We start from the raw sequence: 18,188 nt of genomic DNA, 5'->3' as shown, positions 1-18,188 counted from the left end.
CCAGCTCCCCTTTGATTGTTGTGTCTGTGCTGCAGCAGACTTACCATACAGCGGGGGATACACTGTTGCATTTTGCCAACAATAGGATGGGAGGAACCACATAAAACACAGTTGATGAGGTACAACATTGTGCTGGGGAGAAAGGAAATTGGGAACAGGAGGGAGTATTGTTTCAAGCGGTGTCTCTGCTTTGATATGACAAATTGAGAACCTTAAACATTTCCTTCCACAGAAACATTCCAGGGGAGCACAAAACTGCATGTTAAAAAGTTTTCTTTTGGGGCGCATTTATCTTTCATTCAGTGAATCAAGGTTTTAAACAATTACTCAGTGGTTAAACAATGTTACTTAGGAATGTTATATGGAAGGTTTTAGTCTGAATCATGGGACTCCTGATGTGAATATATACTGTGAACTGCACTGTATATATTATACATTGGATGGATCATGATTTAATGGGATAAAAATGCAATCGGGCCATGGTGTTGTAGTCCAGTAAAATAAGCAGAGAAACAGATAAAGGACTAGTAAGACAGTGGGTACAACTGGTGTACACACAGCAGAAAGTGAAATGTGTCCCTTAAAAAAAATCCAGAAATAGCCTAAAATGTCTCCTTCACATTTTTGTATCTCTACTCTTATATCTTTATATTTACAATATATCGTTTAATCTGGTGTTATAGTGTTTTAAGTTATTCTGTAGTTTTAAAGATATATTTCCAAAAGTATTACCGCTTATGTAAACCTTATCCTTAACAACAGACTGTGTGATCTCGGGAGGCTGAAACTTTTGGCTAGAAATTATTTGAAAAGTGCGCAACCATCAAACAAACAAAACAAAAACAAAACAAAAAACGGACCCGTAAGGGAGTGAAACACCTCGTTAAACCAGGCAGCAACTGAATAGTTAACATCCTGGGAGTTTCCTCCGCTGAGAAGTTGTACTTTATGTATAGCACCTGTTGTGCGTCAGTTGCCAGTCTCCAAAAAGCCAACCCCGGGCGCGCAGCGATATTTTATCTCAGGCTCCAAGTTATGACTCTAGACCGCGCCAGAAAACAGAAAACGTCTCGGTGTTGCGAATGGTTTCAAAGTACAGGCTGTATCAAGTTGCTTCACTCTCTCGCTGTCTCTGTGTGTGAGCCTTTGCTGTAATGCGTAAAGATCTGCAGGGATTTATCAGACGGAGTGAAGAACGCACCGTGGACGCGCGCTTTCCCCAAAATGCGACTGTGTCTTTCTAATGTTCTCGTCGCGTAGATTATATGCGTGCATAAGGGTGTTTTTTATAACTAATACCGGGATTATAGCAACATAAAACTAAACTTTGCTCAACTTCCCATTGAACCAACAGGTGCGCATTTGCTCTGCGCAGCAGCGGCAGGTTCGGAACCTCCGCAGAGGAGTCGTTCTAACTTCTCAAGTTAAAATTTTGTTCCCGAACTTTCCTCCGAAGGACTGATGCTTAAAATTAAGTGGATTTTACTCTGCGCTTATCCTCTCCAAATGTGTCCGAAACAGCACTGGTGCCCTGTAAACGACGCATGTGTGTGGTGATACAAACCGTCCCGTCTACAGCGCTTTGTGATCGCCGGCTACCACTCATCCAAATGATCCTTCCATTAATATTCCTTCTTGCATCGCTTCTCCAACAATATGGCTCGGAAGCTGAATCAAGTCATGTCAGCAAATTTCCCCTACCAAGCGTAAAGGAGCAAAACGGTGAGTTTCGATGCATTCTAGTTCATTCTTAAAAGTTCAAACTTTTGAATGATTGCTCACACAACCTAGATGCTCATTCTTACTGGGCTTAAAGACATTCCTTTCAAAAAGTACATCTTTTGAATGAATAGAAGCATTTTATTTAGTTCAACCAGTATTATCCAGGATAGGAAGTGCAGTATTACCCTTTACCTTTAAAGCGTACCCCGTATGCTTAAAAGGAGAAACCCTTCTGAAATTCCTTGCCCCTCGGGAGAAGTTTTTCTTGTGATCATAAAAAAAGGCTCCATTCATTCAGGAGCAGTCACTCAGGGCGATGTAATTTGGGGCTCATGTGAAATGACTCCAATGAACTTCACTAATTCTGAAATCCTTCCCCCCATTTTTCCCTGTTTAATTTTATTTCCATGCTAATGACAAGAGTATAACTGTGTTTAGCTAAGTAAGTAAATAATTAGCCTCCAGTGATTGTTTTGCCATCATGGGGAATTTGACAGTCTTTGTTGTTCTTTGTTGTTGTAAGCATCTTTCAAATCTTAATTTAATACTTAAGATTGTGTATTATGATTATTAGTTTTGGCTTATTTTAAGTTTTATATCTTGATCCCTTATATTCCCAGTGCTGACATTATCTCTTCATAACAAACTTTATATGTCCTGCATATGAATGACAAAGGTTTATAAGAATTACAAAAGAAGCCAAGACATGCTGGTACAAGAAATGTAAGTCCAAAAAGCTTGCCATAGAATAGTTTATGTGTGACCGATCCTGTGCATGTGAGCCTTTTAGTCAGGAGTCCTAAAATGTGATGTTTGATTATTATTTTGCTTATGTGAAGCACATAACAAGTCGTGACATAGAAGCAGACTATGTATCACATAGCTTAAAGTACCTATATCTTGTAGATATGGTTAATCTTCATACATTTCTTGATCTTCAGTAACCAGTAGGTTTGACTCGACTTGTGTGAGGGCATGCAGCTCTGACTTCACTACAGTAACAGTCAGGGTTGGGAAATCAGAGCCTCCTGGTGGGATATCCAGGTTTAATCAGGACGGCTGAGAAAGGAAAACAACAGAGAGGAGGGAGGGAGGGCAGGGAGAGTGATGAAGGAGGTGGAGGGGAAGTGTGGTGGGGGAGATGTTAAACTGTCAAGGAACTCTTTAAAAAGGCGGTCACACTTTGGCTGAGGGCAAAGCTGGCCAGACCGTCTGTAACCTTTGACTGGAGTGTCTGAGTGCTCTATTCTGCTGTGCTTGATTGCAGATGCTCTGTGAGACAATTTGATATCGATCTGACGGAGGGGAGAAGCCAGACCTGTCTGGCATGTTTAGTAGTAGTTGCCTGGAGAGTTACGGTCCCCAGTCGTATTAAACTTGGCAAGCGGCTGCTGATGACTCCATAAGATATCAGAGGGCACCATCTCCCATTGAGAGCCAGAGCTGTGCAGAGTAACCATCTGTCACAATGAATGATTTGGACAAAAACTCTCAAAATGAACTCTAAAATCAAAATTCTGTGTCTTGGGGTAATAAATAACGTCAACATTTCTTTGCTCCACTGGTGAGAATAATGTTACAGTGTTGTGCATGTCATTTTTATGTGTTTGCCACATGACTATAGGGTTTCATGGTTATTAAGAGGAAACACTGCTAAAAATGACTTCTCCAGGCACTACAAAGAAGCTGTGTAGTGTAAGGTTTTGAAAATGAAATAGCGCTGAAGGAAAGTACATGTATCAATCTAGCTCAAGCGCTACCCCAGCCTTTGGTCTTCAACATATTGTTTTATTAAAGGTAAAACAACATTGCTGTTTCTGAAAAAGTTAGAAACAACAATGTTGTCCTGTTTTTGCCAGAAAGGCAAAAACAGCCTACCTCTCTGGAATGAAGCAAATAACATCAGAGGATCGGATCCAGCGAGTATTACTTTCATTCTCAAGCATTTGCAAGAGGAAATCAAAAGTTTATATCATCATAAAACACATTTTATATGAGACAGGATTTTGATTTGTGATGAAACAACAGGATTCACAGTCTGTATACTATGATGTAGCACTGATTGACTTATTATTTAATAGCCTACAAGCTTGTTTCATTATGCAGTGATGGCCTGATACCAGTTGTCAACACTGCAAACCCAGCTAAAGCTCCATCTCAGCTTCCCGATCACACAGGTCATCTCAGGGGCACCTCTTATATCACTTCTCCGAGATAAGTGGTTTGCCTTCTCTTTCCCGTAGAAGGCCATGTTTTTTTTGCCAAGGCCACCCATAAGCAGAGAGCCAGATATTTTCAGAAAAATCCAGCAACAGATATTTGTAGGAGATGCGGATTACCTGTGATATTCCCACATAACCCCCCGAGCACCACTGGAGGAAGGTATGCACCACACTAGACCTGCCAATGATCACAGAGGCTGCTGTTCCGCTAAAGATTAAGAGATTAGAGGGAGGACTGGGGTCATAAGGATCAACGGCCTATGGGGAACATATGCAGTGTACCACTTATACATAGATGGAGGACAGAGGAGCATTATACATTCAGTGGATTATGATTACGATGTAGACAAACAAGACATTTGCACCGGGAACATACTGGGTGGCCTCGTATGAATCGTGACTTTTTCAGGTGTAACATAGAATACAATATTTGTTTATTCTCCGATAGCTGAGAACAGCTGTTAATAGCATATTTGTAGAGTAGCAAAGGAGGAGGAGTCCTTTTGGTTGCCGGCAAAATCCTATTCATTTAAGTGATTGACAGCTAAAGTACTTCTAAGGCTTGCCTAGCCACAGTATTTAAAAGATTACCAACTGCCTTGAGAAATACTTGGTAATTTAATAAAGAGTCAAAGATCTTAGCCTGTGTACAAAATCACTTACGGCAAGAAGTAAATTGCAACTCCTAAGAAGCATTTTTGTAAGAAATATTTCATCATAGAGCTGAAACGTTTATACTGAAACTAAATTAAGTTTAGTTTATCTGGCTGAGTGAAAGCACTTTTTGACTTTGGGTCAACTTTTATTCAAGGATTAATGCATCTAAAAACTTTAATTGTACTCGGTGGAGCAGGTGTTCATGACAGAGCTTTAAATTTGTATCTTTCTCTGTCTAAAGTTGAAATCATTTTAAACAGCTGACACAATGAAAATATAGTAAAAACATAAAAACCTAATATAAAATCACTGTCCCACTCTTTATGGTGAAACAAGCATTTCATACAAATTATGATACTATTATGCCATCTCATATCATATTGTACAGTATGCGTATTGTGTAATTGTTAAAGTTAAGAAGAAGTATAATGTCTTTGTTTTTGTTTTGTTCTCAGCCCACTGTTACAAAATCTGCCCTGACAAGACCAAACATAGTCATTTGTAATGGGTCAAGCCTCTTCTACTAAATGTGACCAGCTGGCATTCATGTATCCACCATGTTATTTTAAGTGGTTTCCATAGTGCTTCGCTCTGGGTTCAAATATGAAATTACAACTATGACTCTGAAACCAGTCAAACAAAATGTGCCTGCCTTGGAATTTCAACTCATTCTTTTATACAGGTTAGATGTTTCCTGACCCTGGGAAAGCTTGTTTCCACTTAGGGGGATCCGTGCTTTGATGGATATGCTTGAATGAATGAATGCAGCACTATGCAGTTAATCATTGTATTGGGCAGTGGAATAGCAGCTGGTATGCTTGTCTGAATTAAAACCATCAAAGAAAATGGATGGCTTGAATGTTCAATAAACTCAGTGGGAAGCATAGAGGGCAGACGTTACACCAAGGAGATCACTATAGTGAGATGAAAAACACAATTATAAGGAGGTTTATCAGGGTTTTTATTTGCTGACTGAACATGATGGATTTTTTTCATTTATACAAACGAGTTTGGCTTCTTTTCCCTGTCTAATATGGAAGTCACTAAATACACCAGCTTCTGAATAACCATTTAGTGTTAGTAAGAGAAAGAAAAATGCACTTATGTGAATTTTCCACAACAGTAGCAGTAGAAACCACTGGATACAAGCAGGTCTATATCTTCTGGAAAGAGGAAATTTTCCCCTCAACATCTCACTCCAGAGTGGGGGACCCTGGATAAAAGTGTCTATGTTTTTCCTGTCAGCACTATTTGAACATGGAGTGCTGTATTTGGCAAGCAAAGCATGCCACCGCCTGCCTGCTGTTTGTCATTTCAGGCAGCCAGTGCACCGTCTCTCCCACCACCTCAAGAGGCTTTCCGGGGGCTCTGGGTCATAGGTTTAAGCTCTAGTGAGGAAAAATAGTATCTATAGAAACCTATTCTGTCTTTTCTTGGCTCGGTGTTTGTGAATTTTTCTTCACTGCACACAATGCTTTGGCTGCCAGTGGTATAATGAAGACCATTTTGTTATACAAACAAAATGCATGAGGGGGAAGGGGACTAATACCTTAAAGCTACTTTCCACTGCTCCTTATTCATAAGGGGTCACCACAGTGGGTAGTTCCACAAATTTGATTTGGGAGGTTTTTGCACCAGATGCCTTCCTGATGTAAACGTCAAGGGATGTGCATCCCCTCTTTGGAGAACAAGGGGACTGAAACCTCGTTCTCCAAAAAAAACTAATCACTTTCATTGCCTCTTTGCAGCAGCACATCAAGAAACAGTAAAATAGTGAACCACATAATGTTTTTGTGTCAGTTTTACACACATAATTTGACTTTATTTGAAGATTTGCTTCTCCCAACCTGTTAACTGTCATTTTCCTTTTAGCTTAGCTTTGACTTCAACCAGTCACTGCAACCTGTTCTCCACCCCAAAGGCTTCAAATTGCATTGCACTGGCTAGTCTTTTTCATGCATTTTTCATCATGCATCGTGGTGCTATAAAGTTCAATCGTCCCTCAGCATATTAAATGGATTCACTTTCATTAAATGGATTGCAAGAAAATGCTCTGCTTGTGCTGCAAGGAAATGATGGACAAACCTGTTGGATATGGCGGAACTTTGTTTTGGTGGTTAACGTGAAAGGTTATGGTTTAATACAAACAATAGTGTTTTTATAAAACTAAACACACAGTGTGGGTGCTTAAATCTAAAAGAAAATTCACAGAAAAGACAAAGTTGAAAAAAAATCATATACAAAAAGCAAACTGAAGAGATAATAATAGCAATCCAAGCTGGGACTTGAATTCCTGTCTTCTGATTTAAAGCACTGTGATTATGCTATGAGCCTTTCAACTTGCCTCCTACCTTTTGGGCTTTTATTATTGCTTGTTTCTTCCTTTTGAGGCACAATAGTAAGGGATCATCCACTGCATTACAATATGATGAGAACAAATTCTTGAAATAGCAACAGTATGTAACAAGTAGGAAGTAACAACGAGTTGATCTTTGAGGGAACAACTTGGTCTCTTAACAAAATCTGATTTTCTGTGTACATGGAAACAACCTTTTCTTTCTATCTAATGATTTCAACGATAGTACTAACTAATTAATGTCTAACTGATAATAGAATAAAAGGAAAAAATGAGCAGTTTTTTCAAAACATCCCACAGTTATTCATTCATTACTCCCCATGTAAAAGACATTCAGTAGTTTGGTCAACAGCAGCAATTCCTACTATTCAGCATTATTTTAAGTATCACTGAGAGATACATGGAAGCACAAAGGTAATCTTCTATAAAATTGGATCCAAGTCATCATGGGATGCAGCTGAAAGTACTGAATTTTGTGTTAAGATTTACTTTTCCGCTGTATTGCAAAATTGTAAGACTGCCCTCTTTTTTTAAAGTTAAGTAACTTCAAGTGTCAACATGAATAGGTGCCTGTAACGTGTATTAGAGTTGTCAGTTTTACATTGGCTAAAACGTATCCACATTTCCTAAAACATGTGTTTAACATTTTCAAATGGACTGTTTTCATCCCAAAGAGGATCTTTTTCAAATTCCTTCATGAAGACAGAATGCATGAAAGAACCTGAAAACTAAAGGGTTGGTTAAGTCTTTCATAAAATCTGTTTTTGGAAATGTGAACACAGTACATCTTCATCTTAGTAGGCATGGAGTAAGTCGCTTAAGTTTGAATAGATTTAGACGTTCAGTAGGTCCACTTTATGTACTCTGGTGCATTTGAAAGTGAAAAATCTGGATGTTAGTGAGGAAACACATTCATTTTCATGCTGTAAAAGGATAAATATTGTTGTAAAATAATATATTTTCTTGCTGTGTTTCTTTGCTCACAGTTTCTTATCAGCTCAATGTCTGTAGCAGGCTCATTGTCCTGTCTCTGTCTGCTGCCCTCAAATAAGAAATCCACTTTCTGAAATATTACCAGCTTCCAGATAAGAATTGAGAGCAAGCAATATCATTTCAAATGTTCAGCTTTGTCAGTGTTTCCTGGTGAATAGTTGTTCTGAAAGCTGCCATTTCACTCACATTGTTAAAAATGTTATATTATACTCCACAAGCAAAATAAATACAGATAACTTTTCTATCATGTTTTTTTTTCCTTATCAGCAAAATGAAATTACTTAAATCGAAAAGCAATTTAGCTCCCTAAATGGAAGGACTTGGTAAATGTTATCAGCTGCTTTGGCACAATAACTCAAGTAGCTACAGCATGACTAGCTGGCACAGAACAAAGCAGTTACACATGAAGCAGGATGAATAAAACAAAGCAAAAAGAAAAGGAGAAATTCTGGTTTAAATGCATGTTTTCCAGAGTGTGCTTATTCTCATAGTCTGATGAAGTGTCGGACTAGTTCAGTATATCTGGCTAAAGTAAAAGTTACTTATCACAGCAAATACCAGCTATTCTCTGTAAATTAACATGGTGTTCAAAACAGAATTTGCATTTTCTTACTGGAAAAAATGGTTACTGATTTATATTATTACTTCTTTTGGAGAAAAATGCATCCATAGAGCAAGATATGCTTATTTTTATTGCACCATTGGATGAGACAAAGGCCTGCATTAACACATGACCATCACAATGTAAATTGCATTTCATTTTCATTTAGGTAATTTGTCACTCCAATCAAAGTAATCTATCCCCTCTGTTGTTTATATCACATTTCCATGGTTGTATATACACTCAACAAAAATATAAACGCAACACCTTTGTTACTGCTCCCATTCCCCATGGGATGGACGTAGAGACCTAAAATTCATTCCAGATACACAATATAACCATCCCTCCCAAACAGTGGTCACAAATCAGTCCAAATGTGTGGTAGTGGGCACATCTGCCATATTGAGATAATCCATCCCACCTCACAGGTGTGCCACATCAGGATGCTGATCTGACATCATGAGTAGTGCACAGGTGTACCTCAGACTGCCCACAACAAAAGGCCACCCTGGAATGTGCAGTTTTTTGCGCTATTGGGGGTCTGGGGACCCAGAACCGGTCAGTATCTGGTGTGACCACCATTTGCCTCATGCAGTGCAACACATCGTCGCATGGAGTCTATCAGATTGTCAATTGTGGCCTGTGGAATGTTGGTCCACTCCACTTCAATGGCTGTGCGAGGTTGTTGGATATTCGTGGGAACTGGTACACGCTGTCGTATACGCCGGTCAAGCACATCCCGAACATGCTCAATGGGTGACATGTCCGGTGAGTATGCTGGCCATGCAAGAACTGGGACATTCTCAGCTGCCATCTGCCCTGAACAATGTGAACCATGATTCATCCGTGAAGCGCACACCTCTCCAACGTGCCAGACGCCATCGAATGTGAGCATTTGCCCACACAAGTCAGTTACGGCGACGAGCTGGAGTCAGGTCAAGACCCCGATGAGGACGACGGGCATGCAGTTGAGCGTCCCTGAGACGGTTTCTGACAGTTTGTGCAGAAATTGTTTGGTTGTGCAAACCAATTGTTCCAGCAGCTGTCTGGGTGGCTGGTCTCAGACGATCTTGGAGGTGAACCTGCTGGATGTGGAGGTCCTGGGCTGGTGTGGTTACACGAGGTCTGAGGTTGTGAGGCCGGTTGGATGTGCTGCCATATTCTCTGAAACGCCTGTGGAGACGGCTTATGGTTGAGAAATGAACATTCAATGCACGGGCGACAGATCTGGTTGACATTCCTGCTGTCAGCATGCCAATTGCACGCTCCCTCATTGCTTGTGGCATCTGTGGCATTTTGCTGTGAGACAAAACTGCACATTCCAGGGTGGCCTTTTGTTGTGGGCAGTCTGAGGTACACCTGTGCACTACTCGTGATGTCAGATCAGCATCCTGATGTGGCACACCTGTGAGGTGGGATGGATTATCTCAATATAGCAGATGTGCCCACTACCACACATTTGGACTGATTTGTGACCACTGTTTGGAAGGGATGGTTATATTGTGTATCTGGACTGAATTTTAGGTCTCTACGTCCATCCCATGGGGAATGGGAGCAGTAACAAAGGTGTTGCGTTTATATTTTTGTTGAGTGTATTTCACTTTGACAATCTTTAATATGGGCTGCATAAGAATTTGAGTTGCACAGTCGTAATTTAGGTACATTTAGCTCTGAAAACAAAACATGTCAAGGCAAGAAATTGCACTTATCTCTGAAGCCTTGTAATATAAAAACTATGATAGAAATGTTTAAAAGGGGGGGGGGGGGGGGGCTCTAAAAAATTGTTCGATCAAAGTCTGACAAGAATCAGTGTCGTTCTTGTTGTAACAAAACAGATTCCCTCTAAAACAGGAGGTTCCATTGATAAAATATTTGGATCATCTTGAGGCTGTGAAGTTTGAAACCTGGCCAATGTGGCACTGTTTTAACACAGACCTCAGTTGTCCTGTGAGTATTGGTTTTCTTACGGTAACTGGAATTCCAGCCTTGACTAAATATCTTGGCAGTGAGATGAGTTGACCTTGGTTACCATCTCTGGCATGTCTGCATAACGTGGCAGATGTCATCACCTTCTATCACAGAGGTATTTCACTGTCCTGTTTTGACTCTTCAGATTCACCATCTGTCTATCTATCTATCTATCTATCTATCTATCTATCTATCTATCTATCTATCTATCTATCTATCTATCTATCTATCTATCTGGTAGTTACTAAGGAAAATAAAAGCTCTAAACTAATGTAGATAAGGTGGAACTTCTGGAACTGTTTTCTTACACAATCATCCTTACTTATCTCTAATGTCTAATGTTAACCAGATGTAATACCATAATAACTGTTTAATAACATAGATAGGATGGGTTCAAAAGCAGTCCTTTAAAGGGCTTTATCTGGTTCTGTGGTCTTAATGGCACTTAATGAGTAAATTTCTCCAGGCAATTTGAAGAACTTGGAGGTTTTCTGTTGGTTTAGGCTGGGTGAGTTGCTTCTGTTGGACTGACTTGATGAAACTGAGATCAGGGATTTATGGGAGCGTCTCACTGATGATAGATCTTTATGAGTCTGGCTCTACTTGGAGTGATTGTCATGCTTCAGAAGAAATTTGGGACTCTTCGCATGTTTTTTTAGTGCAGTTTCATGGTGGCCAAGAATCTAAACATCTAGAGCTTCTAAAACTTTTTTTTTTAAACTGCAGCTATTTGTGAAAAGTTGCTCTGTTTTAGGACATTGCTAAGTCTAAGATCCATGCCAAAATGGGGCATATATCTTAGAGGAAAGTAAACAGTTGAGCCATGAATCAGGGATTGTAGCATGAAGACCCAACACTGTGGCACAAATAATCCCAGCTGTCCCCCTTCCTCTTCATTATGATGAGAAGGGTTCATCATGTGTGAAACTGAGACTAGGTTCATCTGATGCAGCAGAGATATTTCATGGTTATCAAGCACCATCATTAAGCATGCTAATTTTAGAAAGAGGCAGCAAGAGTTAGCGATGTGTGAACACCCTCATACAGCTCAGAATATATATTAGACAGATCAGTGCTTAATGTGTAGTTTTGGCAGTTTATGAGAATAAGCCAATGATCTGTATATAATGGTAGCATTTTACTAACTTAAAAACATAATTTTAAATATAAAAAGCGAAATCTGTATTTACAGCACCCATTTGGAAAGAATACATTTTCATTGGATTGGGCATAAACAAGCCTGTATGTTTCATTTAATCAGTAAAACAACTTTAAAAGCATGCAGTATATTTTATGAACTTATAACAAAGCTGTGCAGTATACTACAACCCAAGTCCAAACATAGAAAAAGCTGTGCAGTGTCGTGTAAATGTGGACTGTTTGTCAGGTGCATTGTTGGCATATATTTCCAGGCTTCTGTAATTAAATATTTTCATTACAGTGCGTGTAATGCCTTGCAATACAAACTACAGCTTATAGTGGGTATCTTCTTGTTTTCGTTCAGTAGAGACTTGGCAGTTTCCTTTGTGTTTAATCAACTTGTGCACCAATCTGACCAGGAAAAAATACATCTGCGTGGGACTACTTGAACTGCTCTACCGTTCAGGGACATTTTTTACCTGATCGATTACAATCTACAAGAATCAATACTAAAGTAAATACTTTTTAGATTAATATTTTATCCCTTGCAGCATGGTGTGCATCAGGTCAAGGTCTTTGGGCTGTTTTTGGCTTGCCAGAGCTCATGCATGCATAGCTGAACTATTTAGCATATCAGTGAACTTTATCTTTTCATGTGTTGCTTATGGAGGTAACTGGATATGTACAACATGATTCAATATTCTGAGTATATATGAAGTTATTTCTTTTGCTTTCAGTTTTCAGTCACTAAACAAATTCCAATGGAAATTAAATGGCCTTTATTTCTTGTTTATGTGCCACTGGAGGAGAGTGAGAAAAGAACCAGAAGCTATTAAAGGGAGATGTGAAATATCCCATCTCTAATGCATTTAAGGGGGTAAAATAAAAAGCACACCTGTCCCAGTAATCACTGGTACACTGCCGTCTCATGCTGGTCGGATTATGTCATCTAGCACATGGTGAGATGTGATATACGATGCTATGCCAGTGCCATACAGAGTCGGTAACCTAATCACACGTACTATTTTGAGAATGTATGGCTTTTCCCAAAGCACAAATAGGTTTTCGGGCATGCTGGATGTAGTCACCCCCGGCGTTCTTACGCTTGGATCCCCAAGAGAGGGTATCCGTTTCATTTCCAGTCCAGCTGGAATGAAAATACACATTAGCTATTAGGTCTTATGACTGACCAGAATGATTTGCCAACTGTGTGTGAGCATGTTCATGTATCAATGTCTGCATGCAGAACAGGACCTTCAGCAGTTTCTTTTTAACAAAACATGAGTGACTTTTACTTTTACTCAAGTATGTTGGGGTACAGGGTTATCCTGTGGCGCTGGGAAGTGTTTTGTGTTCAAGGTAAATCTTTGGCATAGGAACTTACAGTTTGTTGGATACGAAAGGGAAGCAATTTTACTTGTGGAATTTGGAGCTTCTTCAAATGTCGAATGTAATACTGGACGCAACATCATCATATAGGATCAAGTTTAAAGCATGAATTATTTGTTTGTCAATCACCTGATTAAGCTGGAACTGGGAACAGAGAACAAATTAAGACAGAACATAATATTACTCGTCACAAAGATGACATCTGAAGTAGAATTTCCACGGATTTTCTTATAATAATGTTCAAAATTTGATATTGTTTGTTTTCATGTTGGGCCAATAAATTAACATCTATTTCTTGTTATACATGCAGTGAAGATACATGTGGTTGTATTTCCTGCAAGAACCAACAAGCGCCAAAGATTAACTAAAAGCCTTTCTACAAAAGATTGTAAAGAGATATGCAGACACTTGACTTGGCCTTTTGTATTCCATTCACAATGTACTGACAAAATTGTAATGAATATGATACACTGTGTTAATGTGGCAATTTGTTGCAGGGCTGCTGTCCTTGTACACTGAAAAAAAAGCTGGCAAAACAAAGTAACTTACTGGAAGAGCGGGCTTTATTCATTCAACAGGGAATCTTATAGTAGGTTAGTAAGGGATCCCTTGACACTTCTTTCTTTCACTTTTTTTTGGAACATGAATTCTAGTTTAATGTTGAATAGGTTGCAGTATGAGTACTGTGATGAGCTCTCTGAGCATGTTTTCATGCTAAATGCTTTAAACAGATTGTACTTAATGATTAAAAGGGAATGTGATTGTGGTTGTGTTTGGTGCAGATGGGCATAATATAAAGGGCTCAAGTGCCCAGATGTTGCATAGCTCAGTATCACTTGAGGCATACAACATTTGAGAAACTCGATGATGTGGAATTACACACAGGGACCATGGTGCGATTAGAAGATGGCAACAAATTTAGAACTGTTATAAATGTGAAATATAGAAATGGTGCGATAATATTTATGGCACCTTTAAAGCAGAATATTGTCATTTAGGAAGTACTGGGCATAATGTGTTTTACTACTAGGTATTATGCCATTTAACTACACCATTGGGTGTGGCATTTCTCACAGCAGGCTTGTATTAGCAGGAAAAGCACATGTGTGCCAATAAGCTGTGCCAGAATGCACAATACATGGGTCAGACGAGCCTTTATTAATGTATTAGACAGATCCGTGACTGGAAAGTCAAAATATCCACTGTGACTAAGAGGTGTTTAATGTTGTTGTTGACATGGAATTGTGTTACATCTGGATACAAGTGGAAACAAGAATGACGATAAATCCCCTGAAAGGTCTTAAATGTCTAGCGTTATGTGTATTAAAGGCCTTCAACCTTAAATGAAGTTAAAGATAGTGTTCACAGACTGAGCGGAAAGATTGAGTTTATCTCCACACCGGTGATCATTGACATGACATAAAGCGGGCACTCTGCCACGTCAGGTAATGAACATTTCAATAGGACAAAAAACGCTGTTTATTTTTTTGTTTTGTTTAGTTTCTAGGTTTAGCATGTTTTATGTCTTATCTTTTGTCTTGGCTGATCTTAAACCTCAGCAGTGTATCCAAGCTTGGTAGCTTTGTCCCTTGTAAATTTAGTTCCCATTTGTGCTGTAAAAAAATGTTAAAGGGCACCTGTTATGGCTCCTATTTTTATTCTTGGAGTCAACTAAGTTCAGGTAGAACTTCATAATATAGCCCATAACGTATAATTGTAAATTTAGGGTGTATTTCCCCCCCATCTAAAATGCTTAACAATAGGTGGTTAGCTGACTTTGGTCAAGTATTTGATTGGAATTCCTCCTTTAGGAGGTAGTTTGGCCACTTTCAACCAGTTGGAGACCCCGTGGCAGACCCAGGACACACTGGTGTGACCATTTATTTCAAAATGCAGGTGACAATAAAATGTGCAAAAATGATTAATAATAGACTAATAATAGACTAAATGAATAAAATATAGACATATCTGTATCTAGGGTCATCTTGGGAGTGAAAGAGAATGCCCACTACTACTCACCAGTTGTATTTCTCCAAGACTTCCACAGTCCATTTTCTTCTTCACATGGAAGATTGTTTGATAACAGCTTGAAGGACACCTCATGAATAAATAATGCTGTGAGAAAGAGTGACTCTGTAAGAACTCTGTCTTTCACAAGAAAAGGTGCCCCTTTTTCCTTCTCCTCCTCCTCCTACTTCACATTTTTCTTCTCTTCAGCTGTCTCTAATTAGGACTTTTACAGACGACAGCATTAAAATGGCCCGGAACTACTGCAACTAATGAGACACCAATGACAAGGCAGATCTTTCATGCACAACTCCGTTTGTCAAAATCTATCTTTCATTTTGTGCTTTGACAGCCAAAGTTTGTTCAGCACTTTGTTTCCCTTCACACCTGTTGACAGGCTTTAGCGGAGATTTAAGCAGGTCACCGAGTTGGCTTGTTTTTGGCAATGTTTGCAGTATTGGATGCTTTCAGTGTTCAGTTTTCACAGGCAGATTATGGACGTGTTTGCATGCTTGGTGTCAGTGTAGCGTTTGTTTTAACCACTCTGCTGCTGCCAGTGTTTCTGTTATAAATATAACTGAAAATATATTAAATATTTTCAGTTATCACATAGGCAGAGAGCAGCTGGATTTGCAGTCAAATGCTATTTGCATTCGTCATTGTATTGTAAGATAGGTTTGAACGTAAGTATGAATTCAAAAACTCAAGTAATTTGTGAAAACAAAGATTTTAAAAATAAAAAAGATCACTCACATGGTCCTACATCATTTAAATTTAGATAACTACTATTGAAAAAACATGTTCAAACTGACTGATGATCAGGTGACTCAAAAGTCAAACTAATTAGTAGGAGACTTTTTTACTTCTTATTGTGTAAGTGGTTGTGTGTGTGTGTGGTGCATGTGTGTGTTTTGCTTTGTTAGAGCAGTATTTAGTACAGTAGTTTTTAGATAACAAGCTTGTTATCATCTGAATTCTGAGTCATCTGAATCATACTGTCAAAGCACAAACATTTACTGTTATTGTAAAGTGACTTCAATTAGTCTACCTAAATAGCCTAAAAAGAGATCAAGTAACGAACAGGACTTGTTGCTTCAAAGCAGAAAATAATTGGTTACTCATTAAAGGCAAACTCATTACTCATAGGTACTTTTTAGCAACTACAAATGAAGGTAAACTCATTTGCAGTCAGACCAGAAAAAGAGTATTCCAAAGTATACTGAGTTAATATTTACTCTGTTGATGCAGTAGAAAAACAAACATTCTTGTCTTCCACCATGACCGCCAGTCACGTTCAAAGCAAATGTGCGTGATTGGTGTAAGTGAATCGATTTGGTTTTGACCAATAAGGTTTCCTGCTTAGTACCAATGACTGCACATAGCACTCCAGAATTTCAGTCAAAATTGAATGAAGTTTATAAGCTGCGAACAAATAAGAAACGCTTTAATACATGTCATATAGGATACAATTTGATTCATTGTTATGTCTACGTTTTGGTCTACATGTGGTGTTTACTGTACCTTGGCTATAGCATTGGTTAGCACCATTACCTGACAGTAAGACTGTTCCTGGCTGGCTAGGGCTCTTCTGTGTTTTCCCTGTGCTTCCATAGGTTCTCTACATGTTCTCCAAGTTAACCCCACAGTCCCTAAGACATCAATTGTAAATTGTCCATAGGTGTTACTGTGACCATGAGTGGTCTATATCTTTCTGTTGGCCCCACAATACACTGGCAACCTCCTTGGGCTATACCTTGCCCCCACCCCCTCCATTACTTGACGTATTTACTCAGATGCACATATTCGCTTATGTTAGAGGAACAGACATCTGTTTTGTATCCATTTATCTCCAGAGATAATTATGTGGCTATTGTTGCTTGAATGCAGCATCATGAATATTCATTGTTTCTAAAGATAAAATAATCATCAAACTGTGAGGTTATGTTTGGAAGCAAACAGATGCGGATGATTAAAAGGCCTTTTTACGAGCAGCAGGAGAGTCAGACAGCCTTCAGATTGTCCTGAAACAGTGGACAATCTGAGACTCAGTGACCTGTGTAGAGGAAAATTGGAAGCTAAGTGGTGAGAGTTCCCATTTATTTGTTATATCGAAAGCTGTTTCCTAAACGAGCTCATAAAAATTATGTCCAGTGAGTTTGATGATATCACAGTGCTCCTCAGGAAATTTCAGCCATTGAGTAGTATTATATTTGTGTAGCAGGATGCAGATGTTATAGAATGTCAGGCAAGATTTACTTGCAGTTCAGGTGCTGAAGTCCAGTTAAGAAAGTTCACCTTACGCAACAAAAAATGTGATGATGTACGCAGAGAGACACCATAAAATAATCACTGGATGTGTTTATAAATGAGTGAGCTTGTTTTAAATGAGATATTGTTTGACTTAATGATTTGTATGCAATTAGCCATTCAGAATCAGCTAAGGTGAAGCATGAAAGGTCACTGAATCACCAGCTTCATCTGGTGCTTAATGAGTTAATCAGAGCTATTGGAGAAGACAGCAGCCTGACTTTCACACTCAATTGGCATTTAATTTCATTCATGCAGTGTGACACGCCCATGTCTTACACCAGGAAGCCCCCCCCCCCCCCCCCCCTTCCCCTTTTTCATTGAAATCAATCAGTGCAAGGTGCCAAATTTCCCCTTAACCAGCAAACATGTCCATCTCTGTTCTTGCAATAACTTGCACAGAGCTGGAATGTAGCTGCCTGTCTCTATTCTAATCTCACATAAACTGTGGTAGTATTTAATATGCTCTGAAATGTGAAATTTTGTAATTTTGTAACAGGGCTTAATGACATAATGAGAGAAAGATTTAATGTTTAAGATAATTAGATAATTGAAGAAAATTGTTTTTTCTTAAAACCAGACAACACTCCATTGTACTTCTTTATATAATTGATTAAAGTGACCCATAAGGAGAATTAACTTGCATACTTTAAGTCACTGAATTACCTTCAAACATCACCCTTCAGAAACATCAGTTTCCCCTTTTTCTAATCCTGAAATTGCCACTCATGTCAACTCTGAAGATCCAGGTACAAACATGTTTAGTTTAGCAAATCCAGCCTCTTGGCAACTTGGTATTCTGGGGTGCAGACACTATTCTCTCACA

General features: G+C 39.0%; 1 protein-coding gene across 1 annotated transcript in view; it reads left to right on the top strand.

The window, feature by feature from the left end:
* Positions 1-981: 981 nt before the first annotated feature.
* The window catches only part of pdgfc (platelet derived growth factor c), a 48,091-nt gene continuing 30,884 nt past the window's right edge, over positions 982-18,188 (top strand). Inside the window, exon 1 of the mRNA XM_026182670.2 lies at positions 982-1,722. Coding sequence (XP_026038455.2) covers positions 1,545-1,722 — 178 coding nt within the window. The 5' untranslated portion in view covers positions 982-1,544. The remainder of the gene's footprint in view (positions 1,723-18,188) is intronic.

The sequence above is a fragment of the Astatotilapia calliptera genome, chromosome 2 (assembly GCF_964374335.1).
Source record: "Astatotilapia calliptera chromosome 2, fAstCal68.1, whole genome shotgun sequence".
Taxonomy (NCBI): domain Eukaryota; kingdom Metazoa; phylum Chordata; class Actinopteri; order Cichliformes; family Cichlidae; genus Astatotilapia; species Astatotilapia calliptera.
The sequence above is the reverse complement of the archived record's forward strand: the minus strand, read 5'-3'. Positions and strand labels throughout refer to the sequence as shown.